Source organism: Hetaerina americana, unplaced genomic scaffold, assembly GCF_022747635.1.
Source record: "Hetaerina americana unplaced genomic scaffold, ioHetAmer1.1.p SCAF_6, whole genome shotgun sequence".
In the NCBI taxonomy this organism is placed as follows: Eukaryota; Metazoa; Arthropoda; class Insecta; order Odonata; family Calopterygidae; genus Hetaerina; species Hetaerina americana.
The window spans coordinates 65,887,619-65,910,553 of record NW_027287205.1 but is presented as its reverse complement, the minus strand read 5'-3'; the positions used below and the strand labels follow the sequence as shown (position 1 = coordinate 65,910,553).

Genomic DNA, 22,935 nt, shown 5'->3' with positions numbered 1-22,935 from the left:
GATGCTGAAATGACACACCCAAGTAAAAAATAGAATTTCTTTGCCCAATCTGTGTCGCATTAGACAAAATTTTTAATAAAATCCAGAATAACGATATGGTAAAGGATTACGAATCGAATACTTTATTTCCAGTTTTTAAGCAAATATAATTAATTTGAATCAGTTCCCGCCATCGTATCAAGTCATGCATTATGAAGATCAGTAAAATCTCGTTTAAGAATGTTTACGGGTTAAAAAAAGTATTTTTTGGATACTTAAAATATAATATACCCATAAATCTCAAACCAACCATTTCTCATTTTTTCAAAACTCGTAGTTGGCACAGCAGTTACGATTTATGTTGGATTGGGCATTTCATATGAACTTTCAAGTCGGACCGGTATCCAAAGGAGGCGTACGGGCTCTTCCGCGTCCTTTTAGGTTTCCGATTCAAGGTGCCTTCACCTCAAGGATGTCTGAGTCGGCTTCCTGGTGCCACGAACATTTCATTTCGCTTCGCCTTAATTTTCATACTTCGTTACTTTTCGAAGGTACTATATATTAGTTTCAAAGGCCGAAGCTACAAATGGAATTATTTTCTTTTCCAGACGATAACGCCAAACATCATTTGTTACCTTCGGCTATTTAGGGAGCGTCCTTCTAATTGCTCTTCTTGATACGAAAAATGAGACTTGTGGACTTTCTCCACATAAATGAGCTACTTTATGCCATTTCTAGACCATCTGCATAACCGCTATTTACGTGGGAAATTCAACTTTTGTCCAATGGTTAACGCATTCCTATTGAAGCAGCGTTTTTTACGTTGAGAAATTGCTGACCTATTTCTCGGCTCCAACAGTTCCCTCAAGCATTTTGCTGACGAAATATCCTGATATTAATTTTTGTGTTGAATTTCAATCAATAAAAGATAACCACTAAAGTAAATTTTTCAACCTACAGCACTTTTGAATACTCTCTCTTTTTAGATGTTTTGTCACTCGTTCTTCAAATATTAGCACTAGAGAAAAGTCTTTCACGTTGACGAGTCCCACGTGGAAAATGAATTACCATTAAAGGAACATGTAAACATATGTGAATAAAGCTTACTTTCTGTTTTAGTCTGCAGGAGGGAAATCCAAGCCACAAAACATCCCTCTAACCTGCTTGAATCCCCTTTTTTAGGGTGCTAATGAAACCCCTTTTCCGATGGCACTAAAAAAATAGCTCTCTTCACTGCTTTCGCCGCTCTGAGATAGATGTATTTCAACTGAGACTTACAACAGAGATGAAAGCTTGATTCTCCATTCGTTTTAAAAATTTATTGGAAACGAAAAACGTTTAATTAAGCGCGATTTATTGAAATAACATGTTAATAATTTCGTACATAGCTCGTATGAATATTGGCCCCACCATGACTACGCTGTAGGTTTGTGAAAAGGTGTTATGAATTAGGTAACATTGCCAACAAACTATTGGAAGAATTAGGATGGGGTCCACTTATTGACCGTGGGTTGAAATACAGTTTAAATTTAGTGCACAAATTTGAGGAAAATCATTTATCTGACGATGTTAAAGTCATATTATAGGCGCCAACTCACTACGGTAGATCAGATCACTTAGGTAAACGAATCAGGGAGATTGATAGAAGAACGGATTGATTTAAAATGCCATTTTTTTGCTCTTATAATTAGAGATCAAAATAGATATTATCGCAGTCGCGAAGAGGATAAACTAGTAATGGTAATGTTCATATTTTGTCGATACCCTGCTTACATTTTAAATAAACCTATTTTTAAAATATTGCTCCCGCATGATTTGATTATATTCTTTTTTAAATAACCCTGTTATCGAATATTTTTGCATTCTAGTGGCTTCTTTCGTGTGAATAACTTTCATCGAGTGCATGATCGAACTGATGTCTGTGTGACGGTTTACTTATTGTGCATGCATTGCTGGTGACATAACATCCCCCGCAACACACCCTTTGCGGCGGCTTGCGGGTTCTGCCGATGTAGATTTAGATACTTGCTGGATGAGAAGCCATACGGGATCTACTCGCGATTCGGGTACGGTTTTTTTTACTCGTTCAGTCTCAGAGAAACCGGATTCTTTCGAATTCAGACAAGGCTTTCGAATTGAACCCAGGAAATTCCAAATAAAAAATCAGTAAGTGTATTATTACATCCTGCTCAATTGTCTAGAAAACACGAGAACCCCTTCCAACCATTGCCAGTAGACAAATTTCATTCAGTTGCCATATATTTTAAAGATGTGGCAGCGAAGTAAACGCATCTAGGTGCTTACAGCATCTTATTTTTATTAAAAACTTATTTTAAAGTGATGACCTGAGGCCTTGGTTAATGCGTATGATTTTAGGCCATGCTAGGAGCGTTAGATAAAAATGTTCCTCGGGAAGTCATCCTTGTTTGTATTCCAAATTTATTTATTGTCGCCCAACAGACATAACTGAGCTGAAGAGTTTGAAGCTATTGATGAAGTGAAAACATTACTGTCATGAAAAATAATCCCCATAATTTTTCCACCTGAGAGCCTCAGTGGCGATCACATTCGCCTCCCGTCACAGGTCGCCATCAGAAAAAGTTCGTGATTTCCATTGGATGGGGAACATTACCCCCTCTATTTCAAGCATGTTATTTGATTTTCTGAGCGTACAGTTTCTACAGGGCATTGGAAAGGAGTCCAAAATCACCCATGTAGGTATAACTGGTTGTCTGATTTGAATTTCACAATCGTGGTTGACTTTAAGTAATTCGGGATCGAGTAACCCGTTGATTTGAGGAAAAAAGCGAAACCTACTTCCTGGAAAAACTTAAATTAGTTACGACTCGCCTTGTCTCTCGCAACCGTTCGAAGAGGAAGGGAATGAGCAAGTGAGAGGGAATGCGTCGCGTGCGGATGTCCTGTTGTGACTTAATCGGAGCTTTAAATTGTGAAACCATTAAACAAAAGGACCAAAGCATAAATAAAAATAATTTAAAGTGTTCCTGGTGGTGTTTTGAATTTTTTTTATGGAAACAGAAATTCAGTTCTTGATCCATTTATTTTTTCCTGATAAATAAGACTCTTAGGTGAAATACATTTTAGCATTATTACCCTACTACTGTTCGCACTTCACTATTGATGGGACATGGTAATGCTTGATCGATTCTCAACAGGTTCTCACCGATTCCATACCAAAGTCATTGTTTTCCAAAAATGAAGCCCAAGAATAAGTATAATATTTATTTATTTTAATGTATGATGCAGCACGTCCTAAGGTCATACCAAAAATATGTTTGTGCGAAAGCGAGCGAGAAATATGCTTCGGAATTTCTTTCTCATTATTACAAAAGCAAAATAAATGTATATTTCCCAGGCCCTTTGAAAGACGTTCAGCGAAGAGCGGAGATGAGGATGAGGCAATATTTTCCAAAAAAATGCCAAAGAACTGATTTTGAATTAAATAGCAAAAAAAGCTTTTCGAATTTCCCATTTGGATAGAAAGGATTACATTTAAGTTGCAGACGATGAGTTACTCACTGACATGTTCCGTAATCACGACACACTTTAGTGGGCATAAGAGAGGGCAAGTATATGTGCATTTTGTACACTTTGAGTATGTATGTGTGTGTAGGTGTATCCTTAATTTATGTATGCGTGTATGGGTGTGTATATATATATATATATATATATATATATATATATATATATATATATATATATATATATATAATGTGGGTCGCGGTAGTCCAGGGGGTAGAGCGTTGGACTACTGACCGGATGCCCGGGTTCGATTCCTGGGCAATCCTTTCTGGATACCGGCAGCTCCACCCAAGCTATGTGATTTTTCGGGTACCGGTACAGGGAAAGGAACTGACACCCCTACCCTGATGACCCTAATGTGTGAATTCCACAAGCCATCGGCGTTAGTAATGAATGAACTCTGCTATAACCTACCAAACCAACCTTAGGGTTAAATGCTGTGTTTTTGGTTATGGTTAATAATATATGTTTACATATATATATATATATATATTATATATATATATATATATATATATTTATATATATGTTTATATATATATATATACATACATTTAAATCTTTACGAATGGACACATCTAATAGTTTTAATAAATAGTTGAGAGATAAACGTTCTATTATTCTAGAATTCTTCTGTTGATGAATTGGCCATATACAGACACGGAAACTTACGTGGCCTTTACGTTTATCTTTTTCATCTACATTTTTCACATCGTTTAATGCGATTTAATTTTTTTATAATTTTCATTCATTACTAGCGAATTCCGCTACTGTTTCCGTTTAGAGCTAGCTAGTTGGCTTCGTGGTTAAGTCTTCCCTTTCCCGAGCGCTCATCGACCAGGTCGCCTTGAGAGCCTCCCCCTCCTCCACCAATATTGACCTCCCTGCAGAGCCCCACCCTCCCTCTCAGTCTCTCCCCCACGCCCCCTCTCGAACTCCCCATCGTACCCCCCCTCCAGCCCTGCTCCACCCCCACGCGGCCCTATCCCACTCACGTTCCCTTCCCCCCGACGGCTCCCACCAGCGCAGTCCCGTCGACTAGCCTGCTACTGCAGTCCGTAGAGGAGGAGGCGGGCCCCGTCTCTCGCGCTAGGAAGGAGACTTCAGGTGGGGTGGTCTAGGAGGGGAGGTAGAGGTTAGGTTTACTAGTGTCGGTTGCGGACTGCACGGAAGAGTATGTAAAAACACGTTAAGAGTTTCGAAATTGCCCAGCGCACTCAACACCGATACAGCCCTCCTTGCGCCCGGCTCTCCAAACAGTATATATGACAGGCACCCGTCCAGGCCGGCCATTTCCCCCGTGACATCCAGCCGCGAAAGCAGGCACGAGGTGTGAGGTCTCCGTGGACTAGCCCCTTCGGAACTCAGCCGTCGAGAAGTGTTTCGTCGCTCCGTTCTCTTCGCTGTTAATTTTCCCGCTCTTCGATTTCGCTTTCGTCGCCGCCAGCCGTGTGCGACCAGTTCAGAAGAGGAGGACGGGATAGTACTTGCGTAGGCCAAAGAAGAAGGAGCGAAGATGATAGCGAAGGTGTTCCACGCCGTCAGCCTTTCCATCTACCTCTTCCTCGGCTACTACTTCCAGAAGCACCTCAAGGTCCCGGATGGGGTTCAGCTGACAGTCCCTGACCCGGCCAAGGAGCCGTGGCAGTACCTGACCATTTGGAATGTGGTGAGTTGGAAAGATAGTTTCCTCGCCGATCCCAAATTCTATGGATATCGTGACCGCGGTGTGCGTCGTTTGTTAATGAATGCTTAGTGCCGTCGGAAAGTGTACGGTGTGCGGTGGGGATTGATCTGGTGGGAGTACGATTGTAAGCGTATGATCGCTTGCGTCGCTTTGCGCGAAAAGGGTGCCCAGGTTCTTTGGCCTACTACGCCTGACTAGGGTCCGGAATATCAGAAAATTCTAAAATTATGAAGTACCTCCAAGTGCAAGTGCATACGAACCCATACACTTAGTGCCCATTACCCCAAGGTTTCAGCCGTTTGGCAAAATAATTGTTGGCGCCCTTTTGATGAGCTGTTAAAGCGCCCAGTTTGGCTGCTTATTGGTGAGCGACCTACCCAAAAACTGGTCCGAATTTATCCTCAGCTGGTTCTCTATCTGATAAAGTAATCCAACCCCAATGTGGACAACATCAATAGCATAACAGACTCAGGAAGATAGAGTGAGCAGAAAATATCATTATCTAAAATACGTTCAGGCTGAGGATTGCGTATTGTATTTTATCTTTCATTGGAGTTACTGGAGGAAAGTTAGAAATGTCATCGAAACGTGCGGAAAACTGAAATCGAATCTTTGTGTCTTCTCATTAAGAAACTCAGTGAGATATTCATTCAACTCAATAGTTGGACAATGTAATAGAAAAAGAGAAATTCGGAATTCGAGAGGTAACTACGGAATGTTAATATGCGAATTTCATCCCAGGAGGCTTTGGGGCTAAAGAATACCTTAAAATATCCCTCAGGAAGCATTAATTTCCATTTTATAAACAGTCGTTGCACTTTGCGTGATATAAAATCTGAGAAATCTTTCGTGTCGTTCATTTCGTCGACGAAATGACCAATTAAAGCCTTGACACCATCATACAGAGCATCGTAAGGTTTGCAATAAATGTTTATTCCGCACTTCATTGGTTGAGTGATCATACTCGGCGTCTGCGATATTGTTTTGATACATCATTTTCAATTTCCTTTCCTTTGGAGAACCCTAGAGTGGATAGTAAACAAATTTTTATTGATTGCGTGCAGTTTATAATTTTCCTCTCTCCTTTCCAACTTCTAACGTGTTGAGCAAATTATCTCTGTGTATATACTGTGGGGCCAACGTGTCTATACGCCAGATAAGGCATCATTGCGTTTATCTCTAGAGTTGCTAACCCCTAGGCCATCTATGGAATTCAATATCCGATGGGTGACGACATCCTGTTGGCAAACACCCCAACCCTTCTCCGCCTATGCATGCATGGTACTCAAAACTGCACTTATAAGGAATGCTATATATTTCACGGCTTGTGAGTGTGTGCTTTTTTCGTAAAGTTTGCTCGAGAATTGATTACACATGATTAATACTGGTTTATTTAAACGAATAGCAATTGTCACAATGAGTGACCATGAACTTGCGGGCCTCGAAGTAGCAGAATGCCAAGTATGCATCTACCGGAAAGGTGGAAAATTCTGCGCCATGAATTAAAAAGGCAATTAAAAGAATTGGGTTTGACTGCAATATGAACTTTTTAATTCAGAATTTATTATATTTACTAAGTTGGTGTTTACGTAAATTTCACGCATCGCTTTCTCTTTCACTTTACACCTCTCTAATTAATCGGTATGATTTACTCTTAAATAACGGAAAATTTTCAAAAATTTGAAGGATCCAATTTGTTCTTACAATATACTTCGATCTAACGCAGGGATAATGATCGTTTCACAAACTTCAGATAGTCATCACGATATTTCATGAAATACATCAAAATTCAAGTCTATTGAGGAAGCAACTTCACTTGTATGAGTTATTATTTAGGGATCATTTATACATTGTATGGTGCCATCGCGAATCCTAATTGTAAATGAGAAAATTATTTTAAAAAACGAGAGCGCTTGTGATAAAACTGCTTGTGTACCTCTTAAGTAATAAATACTACCCTCGAAATGTCGTTTAATCGCTCTTAAAGTTGGAAAATTTCTGCCGAATATCAAACGGAAGCCAAAAGAGTTTCTGCAGAAGATCAAAATTCTCCAAAAGAATCAAATCAATTTAATCATGAGCCATATTGTGAATTACGTACACGCGAGGTTGTCGATTGCCATGACGATAATAACGTAGTTGTAAAATTCAGGGGGTGGGCTGTTATTTACATAACTACGGAATGTTCAAAAAGCATTTTGTTCAATATATCTACAGGTTAGGCAAATTAGAGCCATCAAATACAATATCCCAATTAATATTTTTCTCCAGACTAACCTCAATAAAGTGTTCAAACACAACCTCGACACGCCAGTGTCACAAAAAATGTCCTCCAGAGTTTTTTTTTTGGAAGAATTGAATTGCGGCGGAAAATGTGAAACTTGTAAGATTATTTTGTCGTATGAGATAGAGCAGAATTACGAAGAGGGAGTGGGAGATGACAATAATTTTAATGACTCATTTTCGGGTTTGAATACTTACTACTGTCGCTCGCCCTGAGGTCAAGGGAACAAAATTCTAGAGTTAATATTTTATTATTCTATTCTATCGTTCTAGGTAGGTTTTGGACGTGCACTAACTATTCCACATTATAATGATACGTTTCTTTGACTTTCCCAACAAAACACAACCAGACACACCAACTCTACAAATGAGCCTTCTTCTATTCCGCATACTTCCTCACTCGCTTCATACAACCCAACACGCGTACCTTTTTCATATCCCTTCCTGGTTTGCCTAAATTTTACCTTTATATCAGTCTTCTACATTCAATTGCTAATCAAAAAATACTCTCCATCTATCTTTCCTGTCTCCTTTGGATTTCTCCTAACAACCCCCTATCCTCCACCACCATACCTAGTACTTCCTTGTTTGTTTTCCTTTATGTTCATTCAACCTTTCCAACCTCCTCATTCGCATTTTAAAAACCTCCAAATAACGCTAGTCATTTTGCATCTAGCGATCATGTTTCCGCGCCATACAAAACCACGCTCCATATCAAAAATTTAACCGGACTTCTCTTAAAATCCTTACTCAACTCCCAGTCATCAATTCTTTCGATTACTTTCACCGTCAGATGTATCTTGCCAGATTGATTGATTGATTCTCAGCCTCTCTTCAATTGCATTCCAAATATATGGAAGGGATTAGTAAAACTTCATGGGTTCCTTTCCAGGCATTGACTATAATAAAATCATATTCGTCACGCAGCTCCAGGAAGGAAAACTATTTTCTTCAATGGCTTTTATTGTATAATTGCTCGGCACCATCAAAATCCATCATGAAAAAATCTCGTTAGTCGTGTCGCAATTGCATCCACCACTGCTACGATTCAATTTTTACACCTCCAAAGCTGTCTCTGGTTGTGAAATGCACTAGTTTGTTTTGCTAATGCGGAAGAGATTTCTTGCAAGGAAAGCGGAAGCCTTTGGTGTGAATAGACCCTCAAAGAATATATAAAATTTGGCGAAGAGTTTCACGTAAAATCGTTGAATAAAGGAACATACTGTTCACGTGCGCTTCACGAAAAATGATGTCTAAGTAGCCTATTTTTTTGCTGAAAGAAAGTTTCTATGTAATAATCCCCAAATTATCTCTTGTGTCGTGGAGAACCAAGTATGATGAGTAAATGCCTTTGGTTACTACGGTCAATACTCTCCGTTGGGTAATGCTGTATGAAGATTTGGTAGTATCTAGGGTATCGTAGGATATTTTGAGATTAATTCTTGCGAGTTGTAGAAGCATAAGAGTAAAAGATTGATCGCTCATGAAAGGAGAGAGTCTTGGGTAGTCACAATCATAATTCAAACGTCCACGCGATAGAAACCGTTTAGAACAGAAACAAGTCATTCATCGGTATACCCAAAAAAATCTACTATTTTTAATTTTTCACGAACAGTTTTGTGTTCAACAAAACTTGCATTTTAGTACATTAATTTTAATTTGATACCGTCAAATTACCTTGACAATCTTCAACATCTCCTTCCGTCAACAGTCCGAAGACTGGTTTTGTTGCTGCACTCCATTCCTTACTCATCTTGGTCGGCTTCTTCCTTCATTACTTAGACTTTCATTTTCTGGTCTGAGTATTCCGATCTTGACCTTATTTTGACGTTCTTTTCTTCATTCATCGTCCTCCAGAGGATAATAAGGTCTTTAAGTATTCTTATCTGTTTTTTCTCCTACCTTTGATAAACTACTGTCATAAATTGCGTTATTCTACAAGATCTGTGTGAAACTTGGTTGAATACCGTAAAGAACGAACGGTATACTTCGTGCCAAAAATAAAGTGCCCCGAAAAATCTTTCACATAAGCTATCATCTAGCACGCCTAGTAGAGGGGAAGAAATGGCAATCACATGGCTCCGAATAGGGCACAGTCTCCTAACACACTCCTTTATTGCAACAATTTCAGAGTGTAAAAAACATTCGCCTGCGAATTATTTTTACACTCTGAAATTGTTGCATTGAAATGCACATTAGCGGATGACTCCGTTAAAAGTTACTGTTGCGGCATCTCCCGCAGTTTCTTTGGAACACTCCTTTATCTTTGCGGTGACTTCGGAGCCGCTGGCGTAGGTAGACTGTGACTACCCCTTAAACATTAGACACCTCCTGTTGGACTGTAAGACCTATCAACTATAGGGTTGAGAAAAAACAAGTTGAGAAACATCCTCAATATTTTATGTGACGATTTCACGAAAGTTCTCTCCTCTCTGTAGAAGTCTGTTCACTTACCACTCCACACTATAACGTAATATTGCTCTTCCAAAGGCGTAAATGCATGTAATAATTTCTCTTGGAATTATTTTTTTAGATATTTTTATGATGGCAGTGGAAAATTATTAGAACATCAATTAAGAATGCAATGATAAAACCAATCATTCAATTTATATTAATTGAGGTATGCGGCGACCGCTGCAGTCGTCGCTTCCAACTAAAATATCGACCAGCCTACACTATGTTTATTAGAGGGTTTTTATTAGTATTTCCATCTGTTCGTTCTATCGTCTTAAGTGTTTGTAATTTTATTACATTACGTTTCCATTACTATTAACTTCCTATTTAATTCTGCTATAATTTTTACATATCTTAACACCATAGAGGAAATGATGTTAACATGCAGGTGATTTCACCAAATTTTCGTAATCTCAAGCTTTGGTTGCTATAAATATGTCTTTTATTCTAATAGAATACTTTCCTTGTCTCAACTACTATGGTCTATTATTTCTTTTTCATCACTGAGGACCCTTGTTTCGTTAGCATCAAAATTACTCAAGCTCCCAAAAAAACGATAGTTTTGAACGTAATCGCGTTCATCTTCAAGCTGTATTTTTGATAACCGTTCCGTTTGAGATCAAAATCTTCGTCATTTTAAATTCTTGGCTGAAATTGCACTGTCACCGCTAAATCGTAACGTACTGATTGTTTATCCTTGGGAAGATATCTTGGGGAGACATCTCCTGTTTATAATTTCCGGGTCAGACTCAAATGTGAGGGAAAATAAATCGAATTCGTCCGACCATGAAAAAACTTTCGAGTGATCAATTTTACCCCGATACTCATTTAATATATGACTCGTTGGTCCGTTGACGTCACATCGACCCATTGGTTACGTCCAATCAACACACGAGGTTTTGCCGTCACGAAGAGTCAAGGATGAAGATCGATGGCTGAGATAACATTTAATAACTGGCCGTCATTGAACGCCGAAGCGGAATCAGTAAGAGTAGTCAATTCAGATTATTACATAGCGTACGCGGTGTTGGGAAAAAGAACTCAATGCTCATTTTCGAGAGCATTTCCTTAAATACACTATTGAGGATTTTTGTTGGCTCTCAGTGAATTTATTGATAGTTGAAATCAAAGATTCGTTGATTCATATTCACAAAGAAATTAAATGTTAGCATCGTAAGCAACTTAAGTCCTTCTTAAGTTATTAATTCATCAGGATTGATTCGCGACGGCCTTCTATATCTCTCTATCGTCATCCATTATTTTTAATTCCGAATACTAGTATATTCTAGTATATTCCACAGCTAATGGCCTTCGTTATCTCCTTTGCATGTTCCAATCCGGGTCGTCCTCGATGGTTTATTTCCTTTTATAGTCCCTTCTAGTATGACATTACTTTCTACTTACACTTTCTACTTCACTTATCGTTCCTTCATTTCACACCAGATAATCAATCCATGCATCTCGCCTTCTCCTTAAATTTCTTCCCATGGAACCACTCTTCATCAATTTTCCTCAAGATTTCTTCATTCTTCCTCCATCCTTCTGCAACACCAAATATCAAACCTCCTCAGTCGTTTCTTCTCTGTTTGCCCCTTAATCTACCTCCTGGCACCAAGTAGAAGTACACTCCATGCAATGTTCTAAACAAACTTTTTCCTCAATGCTATTTTGATGGAGTTAGAAGTTAAGAGTCTCCATTTATTAATAAAAGAAATATTTTCTTTTAAGGATCTACTCAGTTTTCCCTTGAATTTTTTCCGTCCGAAGTTATATTGCTTCCTAAGTAGCAAAAGGCATCCACTTTTTCGAACAATACTCCATCCAATTTAATTTTGACATCGTTCTGTCGTTTGCGGTAACTGAGACCTCTATCTTCCGCCGATTCAGCAGTAGATAACAAGGGCGATTCAAGTGAAATTCCTTGCAATAGGACTAAAATTTCAAAACGGTGTCCCATTGCCCTGTCCATGGCTATCACTATTACCATGGAACACCAAAATGGTGTCCCGTTGGCAATAGCGATATCCATGGTTTCATGAGTGTCCCACAGTTAGCAGGGTGATGCCAGAAAACCGCACTGTGGCACGACAATAGTGTAAACATGGCAGCTGCATTTTCAACATGCGCTGTAGAAGAACAGCATACTCTCATTTGTATGCAGAGTAGTTCAGAGGAAACATTGAAATTCATCAATGAATGAAAGTTGATGATACATCTCTGCCACTCCAGCAAGTTTACATGTGTATTACAATCCCGGGATAACGGTCAAGGCTGTTTAGAATGTATTTCATATCTGAAAGATTGTGTGTCAACTCTTCTTCGAATTCTGCCAGAACCACGATATCGTAAGAGAAATAAAGCATTGGATCCACTTTCCCTGCAGTACCGGTACCCTCTTCTTCCGTTCGTCCATTGTTGTCTGCTGGGAAACTACAAGTGGTGGATACGTAGTATACAAAACGACATGTGAGAGCAAGCAGCATTGTTTAAACGCTCTTTTCTATTTAAACTACCTCCTCATAAGTTACACCCTTTAGAACTAAGTAACGTTCAATTAATGGACGATTCTGTAGGAATTCATCCAATTCACATGGATTATATCTCAGTAAATCTCATAGAAAATATAGATATCCACGCACTTGAATAATGGGTCCTGGGAGTTGAACCAGAAAAGATTTCAGCATTTAATCGTGACTCATCAGATATCAATCTCAACGCAACCTTGTCATAGATATTATATTTGAATTTGATAGAGCAGCTGACTGTTAGTCAAAATTGGAGGAGATAAAAATTTCGGAAAAAAAGTTTCAGAGGTCACGGCCTTACTCTAAATGATCATTTATCAGGCCTGAGTCGCCTTATTCTTTCGGGTGTTTAATGGGAATGAAAGAGTGCTAATCGCTGACTTCAACATTTTGTCTCACCCGAAGATTTAAATGCGCAATGGTAGCCCGGAGACGAGTAAACAAGTTGCTTTAACATATGGAGAGGTGAAACTGGTATCAGACCAGATGATCTAGCTTCAGTTTGTACGGAAAAAGCGTGCTTGGAGATCTACAGGTGTTTACAATGCGTCGCCAGTAGTTGAAACAGATGATTGAAGACGTGATATAATGAGCTTTATATCTATGGCACACATTTGATGACACCACCAATGCTTTGGACGAGCGGTCACATAATCATCGTCACGTTTCGAAATGCGGTGTGCGTGCGTGCATCACCATGAAGTTATCACTGACCTACCGAAACATAAACGCGCAGACAGTCGTCTTTTATTCTGCTGAGCGTTCTCTTTGAAAGGACGCTCAGCGAATTTTTCGCTCCCTTATCACGTGCTGCGAGGAGTTTATGAAAGCTCTATCCGTACGCGAGAGGACGTTGCTTGAGTGCGAGTTTATTCTTGGAAAGAGCCGCAAAATGTGTGTCAATGTCTTAATTGGGCAACGCGCCTTATAAGTAGTATTCTATTATTCAGCAGGATATCTCATTTTGGAACTGAGAAGGTTCAATGTACACTGCCTAATCCGCTAAATATTCTAGTAGTAGTAGTTTTAGGGGAGGCGACCGATAGCTAAGGTCATTTATTTGCTCCATTAGGGATGGATAGGAAAGGAAGAGTGGAGAGAAACCCGGCGTCGGCATTAGCCTACTCTTATCGAAAGGCGCTAAGAGGTCTGCAGTTTAACGTCCCATCCGGCGGACGGCGTACTCACTAAAAGTGCTCTCCACAAAGCACCTCAAGTAGGGATCGGGATACCACTGAAAAATACCTGTCACCTCCAGGATTCGAACCAGAGCCCTCTCGGTGGGAAGCCAGTGCGTTAGCCCCTACACCATCCCGATCAAAAAAAAAACAAAATTTAAAATTTTCTCTAAGAAACAGTTATTCATTTTTGAAGACGAGAAAGAGATTATATTTCTCAATATAAGGTAGAAATTCCTGGTATAATTACAAAGGCACTCTTGCTTTCTCCTCGTACTGATACCAACCTCAACTGATTAGTTTAATAATAAACTTTGAATGCATTAAGTTCTACGTTACCTTTTATCTAATAAACAAAAAACTTAGCGGCAATAATTTAATAGAAAACTCTATTAGGAAGTTAAGCTAATGATAACTAGACAAATTAACGCTATAGCGTAGAGTATTAATGTTGAACACATTACTACCCAATCATTACTAGGTTATTACTACTGGGTTCATCCTAAACTGAGACTCATGGTCGGTTACCTAAAACAATCTAGTTTCTACGCTGTTGGCACTCGACGGGGAAAAATCAGATCACTCGCGAGCGCTCGAAGAGAAATCCCTAAAAACACTTTTGACTTTTGAGATGATAATTTCCGCATTTCCGTGGAAATGTTTGCTTGGCTCTTATCTTAGTTATACAGGGCGTCGAGAACACAGCACAAATGAATACATGCTACGTTTGTGTCAACTCCGCACCTCGCGCAGGAACATAATAATTATATGTCGATATAAGAATGGATTTTAGCACTGCCGATGTCAACAATAATATTTTTCTTTCCAATTGTGTGGAGTCCGCTGTTTCCTAGGATGAGAAAATATTTAGAGATAGAAAACAAAATATGAGAGACCCTGTGATGAAACTTAAAGAGAATCTGCATTTGAGTTAGGAGAAACGTCGCATCTTCAATAATATTAGGCCAACATGTACTGCATAAAAAAGTTTGCCGACGCCGATAACCAAAACAAACAATACTAACATTTTGTTTGTCGTGGACGAGGAAAGGGGAAGGAAGAAGTATGGTGGGGTAGGAGAGGGGATTTTTGTGAGCAATCCAAAGAAGGCACGAAAGGCGGATGCAGTACCTTTTGATTGGCAATGATACGTTGAAGACAGTGATAGAGGGTAGACTGCTCATTTTTAATATATGAAGTTTTGTAATTAACACAGTTCTAACTTTTTTGACGTATTAGTTTACACGTTTACGACTGCTGACTCAACTGCTAATAGCCTGCGTGGATTGTACTTCCTCCTCGAAATTCGTACAGAGATAGCCTCGATGGGAAAACGGTGGAATAAAAGTAAACGAATTTTATTTTATCTTTGTTTTTTTCATATGTTCAATTTAATATTAAATAAAAATAATCATTGAAGCATTTAAAATAATTTAATAATTTTTTAAAATGTTGTTGGAAAAATAGCTACAGTTTTGAGTGTGCTACAGTTTATGTGCTAGTTACTCCAACGCCCGGGACGTTGCGCTGGCTTTGGGGAAGAGGAAACGAAGTTTATTGCCATACTTTTACGGTCGTAAAAATAAAACCATGCGCCTTAGGGAAAAATAATCCAGAGTGGCCGAGAGCGGAACAAATGATCACACAAAAATCGACGAAAAAACGCTTAGATTTCCTTTGTAAAATTCAAGTTATCATTTGCCACCCTTCAGCCACCAAAGATAACATCTGCCACGCACTGTAACCATGACTGGCACGTGGAGACGAAAAATAGCCGGTGAATCTAGCTTTTAAACTTTCGATGGAAGGGGTATTTCGATAAAGAGTGAATAGCGGTGAATTTTTTAACAATTTCTATTATTTAAAATCACCCACAGACGTGATAAATATCCTTTCGTAAGTAAGTAAGTAAGCTGCGTGAAAACATAATTATTGTAAATCTACTATTTATTTTTTTGGCAAAAACTGGAATTTTATTTATTATATCGCCATTAATTGAATATCCCCAGGCAAAACTGAATAGCTGTAGCTGATGATCCATCTAACTATGGCTAATATTTATCAAATTTGGCAAGAATACTTGATTTGTCCATCGGTTTCCTATTTGACTGTTCCTATTGATTTTTTTCCTTGTTAATTTTATAATTACCATTTCATGATCTTGATTGCCTTCATCATTATTTTTTATTCCATTTCTGCAAAAAATCTCTAATTCTTGATAGAAAATTGAGTCATTTTTTGTCAACGAAGCTGAAATTTCAAATAAAAACATGTAGATAGTAAAATTTTACGTAAAGAGACAATCGCAAATAATTAAACATTTTTACCGAAACAATCGGGGTATAACATCAAATTACAAAGAAATATACTGCAATCAGCATTTGCTCGCATAAATATAGAATCTTATTCAAAAGAAAGTGGTTGAACAAAATTTTCCAGGAAAGTGATTAGTAAGCCTTTTCAAACTATTGCCTTGGAAGTATAAGCACACTTGTCGGTAATGAAAACAAGCACTCCAAACAGAATGCTCTCTCTTACCTTCATAAAGAACTGAGACGGGCAATGCGTTTCTCTTGTTTTGGCGTAACGTTGTCAATGTTGCATTTTCTTTTCCACCAAAATCGAATGCATCAGCTGTTGGTAACTCGACCCAGTATTTTTGACCTGGTTTCTCCGCCACCACCTTGGGCACTAAAAAATAAGAACATGCGGTTTGTATAAAGCACTAACCCGGGAGAATTAATACTGAATGGATGTTTTTCTTTACACGTCGAATCTCATGGCAAACAGCTGAGCCAACTGCTATTGAGAATTCTTTCAAGCGACGGTAAACATTAATAGTTTTGTTTCATTACTGAGGTGACATACAGGGTCTAGGTATGTAAGTGATAGCCAATGGTATGAGAATTGGTGATCTTAGGACTTATTATATCAAAGTCCTATGGCTTACCATTGAGAAATGAGTAGGGAGGAATACCAGATGCCTTTTTGAATTACGGTGGAATACAGTAAAACATAGTTTACCCGAATAATCAATGTATATATGTAGCACACGAAGTTGTTTCCCCCTAGAAAACTTCTGATTGAGGAATTTACGTTACTTGTGTACAGTATTTATTTTTATCTGAATGTAATGGAGCCCCAAATGTGGGGAGATTAATGGCATCTTTTAGAAAATAACTGGTATGTCGCATCGGATCAATGAATCACAGATACGACGGAATTCGTATTGAAAAATATATTAATAAAATTGTTTCCAGCAATATCTTTCCTTTCATCTATGTAGGGCCTAAATATAGACATTCATTATTTTACAGCATGCCAAGACCAGGAAGTTATTATTTTCTCTTCGAAGAGACTTTCTGTCGTCATTCAATCAGGTGAAAAAATGTGCATGCTTTTAGGAGAAGTGCATTCCCTTGAAATAAAAGGCACAATAATTATGAGAAAGCAGTCGTATATAATTGGCAAGGTTTTCAACGTTATTGAAACCGGATTCCGTGCATATTCTTCACAACCCAACCAGCAGGTTTTTACCATGAGGTAACGTAAACTTCACCGTGAATGGATGGACCTAAAGCAGGATTCAATTTTAACTATTTATATTTTTTTCAATTAACATTAATAATTTATAGGAGTTGACAATTAAACCATGATCGATCAGGGGAGAATGAAAACTTGGTACACTATGCAATCTTCAACCGGCAAAACTTTCGGATTCTTCACAAGTGCAAATCCATATTTGTTCCAATGACAACCTTGAGTACATAGGAGTCATTCGGACAAGTACGCGGCTGAACTGCTTGGTTAATTGAGATCATCATCTGACTTACATTTCAAGTCGGAAGCACTTCTCGGGGCACGTTGCTTCTTCTGATTTACAGCATTACCCATAACTTTGAATTTAATCTCGACGGCCTAAGCAGGAGTTGGAGAAAAGTGGCTCTCTCCCCAATGTCCCCGCTTTCAATTTCTATTTGTAACCTGGACGTTTCAAAAGAGCGAAGTTTATTACCTAAGCAGTTATCCTCATAATCATATTCACTTCGATGTTCGAGGTCAAAGTGGACGAATCCATGTAGCGTCATGAAAGTATCGGGTAGCAACGTGAGCCTTTGCTACACTCATTGTTTGAATTATGTGAAGAAATACTGAATGTAGATTGTATGTTTGATTCACATATAAAAGTAATTTTTTATTAAATATTCCTCAAATCAAAGTTATAATTACTACTATAAAATCTACTTCAGGATTATTTTGAGCAAGAAATTACTTGAAAATGTGTTATATATTTACAATGCATGCATGTCGAGTTTCTCAAATACAATTTACCAATTTATTTAAAAAACTTATTTTATATAATATTTGTGTTTCAAATAAAATATAACCATTATGCTATCACTTTGTGAAAAATCACGATACCCATGCTAAAAAAAACAGTCACTATGTAAATTTTTCACATTATAATTTTAATTCATCGACCATAGTTTCGACAAGTTTGTGTCGTCATCAAGATCTTGTCAAATATTAATGATGGAAACAAGTTTGTCGAAATCATGTTCATTGAATTAAAATTGCAGAATGAAAACTTTACATAGTGGTCACGGTATTTCAAATAATTCCCCAGTCTGTTGACTGCGGACTTATGAACGGTAATGACTTAATGAGCTTCTCCTGATAGAATTTGTCTCAAGGCGGTGGGCAAGGGTGTCTCATATTTGCCATTGCCACTCTCACCTTAATTACAGCAACCTTAAATTGAACAATTTCCTTTCAAATCAATAACTGTTCCAATAAAAAAATAGACCAATGAAAAAACTGTTTTCCTTGGACGGAGATCAAATCCCAGTTTCGAATGGCGAAAGCATGAAGGTTGTAACAGCGAAGGATTAAATAACAGGAGCTGGCACCGCCAAGGATACCACATATATTATATGGTGTCATCTACATCAGCACTATCACATTATGTCGCCTAGATTATAACCAACGCGAAGAGTATTTCCTTCAATGGTCGAGGTATAATTTCCCCCTCCCCCCCCCCGCCACACGCCCTTGCGGCGGCTTGCGGGGTATTATGTAGATGTTATGTAGATGTATAATTTAAAACCCAAAAGTAATTTAATAATGTTCAAATCATAATATCGATTAGGAATCCCTCCTGGTGCGTGCTGATAAAGCAATACTTAATAACATGTTCGTAGCTCGAAGGTATTTTGAGCGATTCTCCGATGCTAAAATGGCTTTTTAAGCGCGGTCGCCTCCTAAGCAGTACAAGGAGTGGCAACATAACTTCCTTTGTTATAAAGCGAAACCCCTTTAAATAAGGAAGTTATGCTGTCGCACTTTGTACTATGTAACTGCTCAGCGCTGCTTTCGCATTGCATGAGGTTATACGTATCCGTGATGATAGCTCAAATCCAATTGATTTGCTTTGACTCCCATAATGGAATAAAATTTCTCGCATTTATAATTTTATTCTCATCATGCAAGTTAACGAGTTTCATGATCAACCACAAGAAAAAAAACGGGAAACGAGTGACGGATTATATCCTAATATCTCTGTCGTCTCCTTGGTAACGAAAGAAAATGCTTACGGTAATTTCACCTGACGGAGGCAATTGAATGTGAACGCAAGATGCGGAAATGTTGAATGAGGGAGAGGACAAAAGACTAATGGAGTCACCTCAATAAGAATGGCCTTCTCTCCAACCCATTCTCCTTTGAAGTAATTTCTGTGAATAAACCAAGAATGGATGGAGTAACAAATATGTAAAACTGTAGCTGAAATGTAGTCTTTTACCCCAGTTTGAATTTCTCCGCGAGAAAAGGCTTGAGGCGGATCACTAAAACCATATTAGAGGTCATTGACTAATTTATATTAGTAAATTATGTAAATCCAGCAAGGCCGTGGGGATAGATAACATTGTAAAGACTATAAAACAATGGGTTTGATTTCGTACGTAGCTAGAGTTGTAGTTAAGATCATTAATAAGAAGATGAAAAGGATGGTATATTACTGTCGGGCTGATGTTTGTTTTCAAGAAGGGTGAGTAATTTTGAGAATATGTTCAATGGAGGAAACTGGTAAGAATAAATGAATGTATTGCTAAAAATAGGAGTAGATCGTAGGGATGAGTGACTTATTCGCAACCTGTACATATCTCAGACTGCTAAGATGCGAGTGGTAGATGGAGAGTTCGGACGTACACATACATGTTAGTATGTAGAGGAAATGATTCGAGAGGCATGGGAAGAACTGGAGATGGGAATGAAAGCCGGCGGGGAATTCATAAAATCAGTTAGGTTGGCAGATCAACAAGCTTAAATTATCCAGTCATCTAAGGAACAGTTAACCAATCATGGTAGTATTTTGGGACCGAAATGGTTTAAGTATTAGGACCCTAAGAAAAATAGGGAGAGACTGTTATGGCCCTAGGAAAAGATATATCCCAAGAAGGATGGGATTGATTACAGGAACGTTGGGTAAGGGTGGTTAGTAAGAACTTTTTTAAACTATTATATGGGGCGTAGTTTTTATACTGTGTGGAAACATGGTTGAAGTAAGATTATTAGTAAATATTTGGAGGCTTTAGGAAATTGGGCGTGGTGAAGGTGAAGTGGACGGAAAGGAAAACATACGAGGAAGTGTGAAGTATGTTTGTGGAGGAGAGGGGATTGTTGGGAGAAATCCAAAGTGAGCGATAAAGGCGGATGTAGTGCTTTTGGATTGGCGCTGAAATACTGAAGACTAGCGAATGATTTTTGCTCTTTGAAATTGTTCCATTGCAATACGCACTAGCGGATGATTTCGTTAAAACTTACTAATGTGGCATCTCTCGCAGTTTCTTTGAATATGACGGATAAAAATTAAATACCTCAGCTTGGACTACATTGTGCACCCTAATCCATCGCCTTAATGACTGCAATAATTTGATGAGTGTTCGTAATCTTTTCCGATTCAAAACTGCGCCGTGGATAGCTCACCGGATCGTTTCATATCGGAAGCACACAGTGAAAAGCCAGAAGCGGTAGTACCGACCTGAAATTAGCAATCTCTCGTCTACTCAAAGACATATTTAATAGTTGTGGTCACGGCTCTTTAGAATCAACTTAAATGGTGCTGGGAAAAATATTCGTTAAGAGGCTTATAACTCGCTATGACGCAACCTGTTTAGTATTTTCCATTTACTTCCCCCAGCAGCTATCACAAAAATATCTTCAATCATCAACCCCCGTAAGATAAAGGCCGAGCCAAATCTAAATATAACGATTTTGATATGATGTCCTTATGTATCAATTGTGTTTTCATACGATAACGCAGTGCATCCAGCCAACAGCCCCGCCAGACCAGCCACCTAGCGATGCGATACAAATGTGACGCCACGATGTCAATAATAAATTGCAGTTGACTCGGTTTTTGGTGATCCAATGGATAAGGTTACACCACAACATCCAAACTAGGAGTTGACAGTTGATTAAACATAAATTCTTTGCTCCAAGTGGGACCCGACTCCGAAACTATTGGATTGGAAGGCTTTACACAACTGATTACCTCCGAAAGCATATAAAATCGTGCCTCTTTTTAAAAAATATCGAAATGACGAGGATTAATATCTGTTTTTTTTTTAAATATTGACAGTGTTTTAATTTTCAATCCTGTATAATGTCGTTATATTCTGTAGTCAGGAGGTGCGGGAAATAAATCGACACCGCCGTGGAATCTCCTAGAGAGTATGAAAGAAGTTTAAAGGGGATGAGAGGCACGACATTAGACGCCTCCCATTACATTCGCGATTTTAGTGCTGCGAAATATTGCCTAACATCAGTTATAATATATACCTTCAAACTAAACGAATAGGAACCCGGATGTATATGAAAGATAGGCTAAATATCGAAAAAAGAAAGTGTACTCGTAAATTAGAGCACGTTGAAAATGAACGCCGGCAGGTTAAAATCCGTGGCCTCGAGGAAAGGAGGGAGGAGTGAAGGGTTGGAGCGAAAGACTAAATAGGTCTCCTGCCTAAGCATTAGCTTTGTTCTCTCCCTCTACTCCTTTAAAATATTCATCGCATATTCTTTGTAGATTTGAAAAGTGTGTAATTTCGGCTGGGATAGCAGAATGAATTATAGTGTCTGAAACTTATATGAGAACCGAAAATCTAGGGTAAGATAATTTCCCTCCTTTTAATGGACGTGACGTATGGTACTTCGTGCATTTCGATTGGGCTTTGGAAGAAAAAGAGCAGAGCATTAGGAAGAGAAATGCATTCACGAAAGAGGAGGCATTTTATAACAGATTATATAAAGTATGATTAAAAATACGCAAAGAAATGATTAGTCTAGACTCTGACGTAAAACTGAGAAGTTAATGGCTCAGCAACATTGGTCTTTTCGAGGAGAGGATGACCTCAAATTGTAGACTTAGATCCATCATCATCATTGGTCGTGTAATCCTAAGATTGGTTGACTGCGGCCCTCCATCCTACCCTATCTGATTCTAATTGGCTTACATCCTGGTATTTTTTTCAATGTAATTTCTTCTTTATTTGTCCCAAGTATTTGATCCTTGGCCTTCCTTTTGGAACTTTTCCCTCTATTTTTCCTTCTTTTGTATTCTTCACGAATCCATTGTGCCTCCGGGTGTGGCCAATACTTCTGGTTCTTCTTTTCTCTATGGTGTTTCATAAGGTCCGTTCTTCGTCTATTCTTCTGTATACTTCCTCATTTCTTATTTTATCTGTACATTTGATCTTAAGCATCCTCCTCCAGCACCAGGTTTCGAAGGCCTCTAGTCCTTTCTGGTCTACTTTTCCGATGGTCCATGCTTCTGATCCATAGAGTGCCACGCTCCATACGAATGTTTTCACGTATTGTTTCCTCGTCTGTAGTTCTATCTTCTTTGAACACAGCAGTTGTCTTTTCATTATGAAAAGATTCTCTCTTAGCATGAGCTATTCTTCGCTGGATGTCTGTTGTACTTCTTCCCATATGATAGTAGATTTGAGATAGAGACTTAGATTAGTAACCGATAAATAATAGGGGATATAAGATGGAAGGAGTGAGGCAAACGAAGACGTGTGGCATGGTAGGGAAAGATTAGAAGTTGACGAGAAATTAGAAGGGCGAAAAAATGGATGGTAGAAATATTAAGAGGCATTGAGATACCTTGGGTCGTAATATAAGGGAGAAAAATTGGAGAAAGCGGAAGAGGAAGAAAAATACATTTCGGACAGTACGAAAGGGACTAGACATTATCATGAGTACAAGGAAAAGATGTTGCTCATAA

The 22,935-nt window shown here is 38.5% G+C and overlaps 1 protein-coding gene and 1 long non-coding RNA gene across 2 annotated transcripts in view; one reads left to right on the top strand and one right to left on the bottom strand.

Moving 5' to 3' along the window:
• Positions 1-22,935, bottom strand: part of LOC139695288 (uncharacterized) — a 46,284-nt gene that overhangs the window by 22,709 nt on the left and 640 nt on the right. The window contains exon 2 of the long non-coding RNA XR_011702298.1: positions 16,188-16,340. This is a non-coding gene — a long non-coding RNA (uncharacterized lncRNA). The remainder of the gene's footprint in view (positions 1-16,187; positions 16,341-22,935) is intronic.
• The window catches only part of LOC139695287 (androgen-dependent TFPI-regulating protein-like), a 63,272-nt gene continuing 44,921 nt past the window's right edge, over positions 4,585-22,935 (top strand). The window contains exon 1 of the mRNA XM_071593984.1: positions 4,585-5,191. Coding sequence (XP_071450085.1) covers positions 5,039-5,191 — 153 coding nt within the window. The 5' untranslated portion in view covers positions 4,585-5,038. The remainder of the gene's footprint in view (positions 5,192-22,935) is intronic.